Source organism: Ipomoea nil, unplaced genomic scaffold, assembly GCF_001879475.1.
Source record: "Ipomoea nil cultivar Tokyo-kokei standard unplaced genomic scaffold, Asagao_1.1 scaffold2845, whole genome shotgun sequence".
In the NCBI taxonomy this organism is placed as follows: Eukaryota; Viridiplantae; Streptophyta; class Magnoliopsida; order Solanales; family Convolvulaceae; genus Ipomoea; species Ipomoea nil.
Genome location: NW_017619273.1, coordinates 314,671 through 319,614, shown reverse-complemented (window position 1 = coordinate 319,614; position 4,944 = coordinate 314,671). Strand labels below are relative to the sequence as shown.

At 41.3% G+C, this 4,944-nt stretch overlaps 1 protein-coding gene and 1 long non-coding RNA gene across 2 annotated transcripts; one reads left to right on the top strand and one right to left on the bottom strand.

Moving 5' to 3' along the window:
- Positions 1-982: 982 nt before the first annotated feature.
- On the top strand, positions 983-2,242 carry LOC109159778 (protein FAR1-RELATED SEQUENCE 5-like). The gene has a single exon (XM_019307891.1). The coding sequence runs from the start codon at positions 983-985 to the stop codon at positions 2,240-2,242; it is 1,260 nt and encodes a 419-aa protein (XP_019163436.1).
- Positions 2,243-2,804: 562 nt separating this feature from the next.
- Positions 2,805-4,345, bottom strand: LOC109160045. Its single transcript, XR_002050679.1, has 3 exons — positions 4,297-4,345; positions 4,185-4,217; positions 2,805-2,931 (listed from the first exon to the last, which is right to left on the bottom strand). It is a non-coding gene; the product is annotated as an uncharacterized LOC109160045 (long non-coding RNA).
- Positions 4,346-4,944: the final 599 nt, after the last annotated feature.

Below are 4,944 nucleotides of genomic sequence, written 5' to 3'. Positions count from 1 at the left end.
TTAGTCACGACATTCGAAGAGGGGCACGCGCACTGTTTGTGCGATGATAGCTATAAACCGTTCTTGAAAGTAAATAGGAAATTGGATGTTGGTCGCCAACAGTTCATAACAAATTGCGCAAAAGTGAATGTGGGCTCGAGCAAAAGCTTTGAAATATACGCATAGGTTGTGGGTGGAACAGAAAACGTTGGAGCAACACAACAAGATTTCAAAAATTCCCGACGGGAAGTTTTGGCATACATGCACGGAGGAGACTGCCAAATGGTAATATCCAAATACCTGGATATCAAGGCTGACTACCCTGACATGTACTTCGAGTACGATGCAAACCATAACGACCAATTGATACGGATTTTTTGGTCGGATGGTGTGGCGCGGAAACATTACAGTGCGTTTGGAGATGTTGTGTCCTTCGATGCGACGTACAAGACTAACCGGTAAGAAATTCTGAACCTTGTATAACTTTTTCTATATGTGGACACCATAAATATGCGAATTAATGTTACTATGTGTGTGTATATATTTGACCCGCGTATGAAGAAATATTTAGATATTTAATAGCACAGATGATAGCGTACTAAGCACAGAGTGTGTGCGTTTTCGCTGATACCCATTGATATCAGAAATTAATCCAGAAAGCTATATTTTCTTCATGTGCGCCACTGTAAAAATGTGTGTATGTGTGTAGTGTCCGATAGTATAATTATCCGATAGTATAATTAAATGTTCATCAGTGGTGGGTGCATAATGTTGTACAAGTTTGTGCATTCTCCCTAACATGTTTTACAAATACCATGATACTGAGTCACACTAAATTTATTATTGAAATAAACTAACACCGTGATGTCCCAGGTACGGCCTCGTGTTTGTCCCATTTACCGGGATCGACAACCATAAGAAATGCGTGACATTTGGAGCAGCCCTGATTGACCGGGAGGACGTGGACTCGTACATTTGGGTGTTAAAGAACTTCAAAAACGCAATGGGCAGCCCCCCCGCAATCACTGTAACTGATCAAGATCCGGCGATGAAAGTTGCAATTGCACAGGAATTCCCTGAAACGCGTCATCGGTACTGCATGTGGCATATAATGACAAAGGTGGGTGATAAAGTGGGCACTGACTTAGCGAGGAACGAAGAGTTTAGACCGGAGCTAAATACTGTAGTATGGAACGACGCCTCAACGACTGCAAATTTCGAGCATGCATGGAAAGCTGTAATGGAAAAATATGCCATAACTGAAAATTCGTGGCTGAAACATATGTATGATGAGCGTGCGTCATGGGTTCCTGCATGTTTTGAAGGATTTTTTATGGGCGGATTACTACGTACTACATCCCGGTCCGAGGCTGAGAATAGGATTTTCAGAAGCAATACTAACAAGCACCTTTGCCTTACAGAATTCTTCATCCGATTTGAGAGTACAGTGCGAAAGCAACGGATCACGCACGCACATCTTAGTGGTGCCAGCAACGCACAGACCCCCCCTTTCAAAACACCACTGGGAATTGAGCGACATGCATCCGAACTGTACACACTAACAGTTTTTTATGATGTCCAGGAGGAAATTATTGCAAGTTGTTTTGAATGCCGGGTAAGAGCAGTGACAATCGGTGACGGCATCAAGACTTATGAGGTGGATGATAAGCGCGGGACACAGTACGGTTTGACCGTTGAGAATGTGACAATGATTATGCACTGCCCCTGCCGAATGTACACAAGGATTGGTCTATTGTGTCGACACGCTTTTGCAGTGCTAATATACGAGAGGGTTGATAGCATACCGCCGCAACAGATCACCTCGCGATGGACACGCAACGCAATAACAGAATATGAAGATGAACTGAAGAAGTATGGATATGGAGGGGCCATAACGGGTAATGAAGCAGGAGATGTAATAAACACGTTCTACAGGTGTTTGGGGATTGCCAAGGGGGACAGTTTAAAATTGCAACAAATGTGTTATGTTCTATCGGATATGGAGACAACTTGGTGCGGGCACGAAGAAGTCCAAGTGGATGCAGCTAGTGGGAAACAAGCGATCATGGAGTCTTACTGTGGCGTACCCGCACCTGAGACGATTACTGTGCACCAACCACCGGTGACAAGCAACAAAGGGTCGGGTAAACGGATGAGGTCTGCTAAAGAGCTGGCAATGAAGGAGCAAAACAGGAAGAAGCACACGTGCAAAACTTGTGGCATGGCAGCTGGGCATAACAGTAGAAGCTGCCCGCAGAAGTAGAAATGTTATTAGCTATAGCATGCAATTCTGGAAGTTGTTTGTGAGATCGTTTATTCTGAAACTCGTGCACATTTTTTGTATGTTTTTTTCCAGCATTCCCATTTTTTTGAGGAAACTGTTACCAGGGAAGCTTTTATAATATGCATATCTTGTTTGAACAATTCTGTAGGCATTAAGCTTTTTTCCCAGCGTTCCCATTTTATAGTTGGCAGTTCCTTATTTCCCATCTGGATGTACCTGATTAGGACTTAGAAGTTGTGATGTGGTGACTTTTTTTAATGCCTGATTTTTTATGATGTAGTAAAACAAATGTATAACACAAATGTCTGGACTGCCCCGGTACCATATATGCGTTAGTACGCATAGATTGCATGTATAGAATGCGTTGTAGTCGATAGGTACGTGCTTATATGCGTAACGAAAATGTCATGTGCGAAGGAAGTATAAATTGGCTGCGTAATACGGTTATGATTGTTGAGAGCACCGGCAGCCGGCACATCATCCGTACCTGCTGCGCAGGAGGGTCCCACACCGTCAATCACCTGCATGAATTTCCGAGCGCCTAATACAAGCCTATCAAAAGCTTCAGGAGGCCGAGGTAGACCGATATGCTGATCCATGAACTCCATCATGTCCACAAGAGCTAGAGCTAGTGCGTCCGTCTTTTCAGCGTATATCTCTGCCTCAGTCTACAAATTTGTTAAGCAACAACTCAGCAAAACAAAAACTATCTTAAAAATGCACTAACATAACATTGTCTATGCACTTGCTAAGAATGCAATAAAAATATAGTACAAGGCAACTCGCACAGACACTAACATTTAAACGCACAAACGATGGAATAAAAATATAGTAACATATATCTGGTGCATATTATATATCTGGTGCATGGACACTCTGTGCGAATTATGCTACTGCACATACATTCTAGTTGCACAAACTATATAGTAAATGCAAACCAAAGTAACCATTTATCTAACAAATGCACACGCATTGGAGCTGATACGCACGTACCCATTAATATGCACTAACATAAGATTGTCTATGCACTTGCAAATAAATGCAAACCGAATTAACTAACAGGCAAGGCGCATAGATGCTACATCTAAATGCAAACCAAATAAATGCAAACCAAATTAACTAACAGGCAAGGAAACTCGCATAGACACTACCATTTAAACGCACAAACGATGCAATAAAAATATAGTAACATATATCTAATACGCCCCAACATAAGATATAGTAACCATTTATCTAGCAAAAGCACTAACATTGGATCTGAGACGCACCTACCCAATAATATGCACTAACATAAGATTGACTATGCACTTGCTAGTAAATGCAATAAAATTAACTAACAGGCAAGGCGCACAGACGCTACATCTAAACGCATATACTATGAATTAATCTAGAGCATAATTGATCTGGACTGCCGGGTACCGTAATATGAAAATGCACATGCTATGCACTTGCTAAGAATCCAATAAAAATATAGTAAAAGGCAACTCGCACAGACACTAACATTTAAACGCACAAACGATGCAATAAAAATATAGTAACATATATCTGATACGCACTAACATAAGATAAAGTAACCATTTATCTAGCAAATGCACTAACATTGGAGCTGATACGCACCTACCCATTAATATTCACTAACATAAAATTATGCATTTTACTATATACGCATCGTAATATGAAAATGCACATGCTATTTAATATGCTACTGCACATAGCTCGTATACGCACATACTATATAGTAAAATGCAGACACAATATATATGTATGCACATACCATAACCGTACATTGCCAAGAATAAAACCCAACGTGCTTGTTACAGCTAAAAAAAATAGCAACGAAAACCCCTATGTAGTACTATAAAACGAAACTACAAAATATAAATCGAGACACAATAATAGGAGCGGTCCAAAACGAAACTACCTTGGCAGGATCATCCCCCACTGCATTAGGCACCTACAAACATAACATAAACAGTATGAGAAACATACCTCACCCCATACCCTACAAAAAGATAAATAGGGAACATACATACCTCCATAATATATGGACCAACTACCTCACCACGGCCAAATCCACCGCTCCTGAACTCCTCAAGTTCCCTAGCCTTCAACTGTCTCGTTGACCATCCACGTAAAGCTGGAAAAGCCCTAGGCACAACCCTCTCACCATGAACCAACCTATCCACATAAAGAAACTAATAACAAGACACATATTAGCATTGTTACCACATGGAAAATGTCTAACTGCTTATGAAACTGATTATGAAATCCTTACCAGTAAGAATACATAGGGTCCAATAAATGGCTGTTTTGTATCCTTAATCCACGTTTCATGCCTATCAACCAAACAATCAATCACGAATTTGCACCAATTCAGATTCTTAATCCCATCCACGTCCTCGAAGTGGTGGAACACACGCTGATTGGCATAACCATTCGCCATGGGTGAAGCCAATGTGCTAATCGCCAACACAGCAAAATTCCTCTTGAACTCCACGTCGCCCTCGAGATTCTCCTGTACCTTGGTAGAAACCATATGCAAAGTAACATCGTGGATTGTCTTCTCAAACTTCGAGCGCCACATCTTTAAAGTATCACTAATTTCGTCCTTCTTCCGTTTAGTGATCACAACGCCTCCATGCGGCAACCCCAACACAGCATTAACATCAGCCTCCGTAACA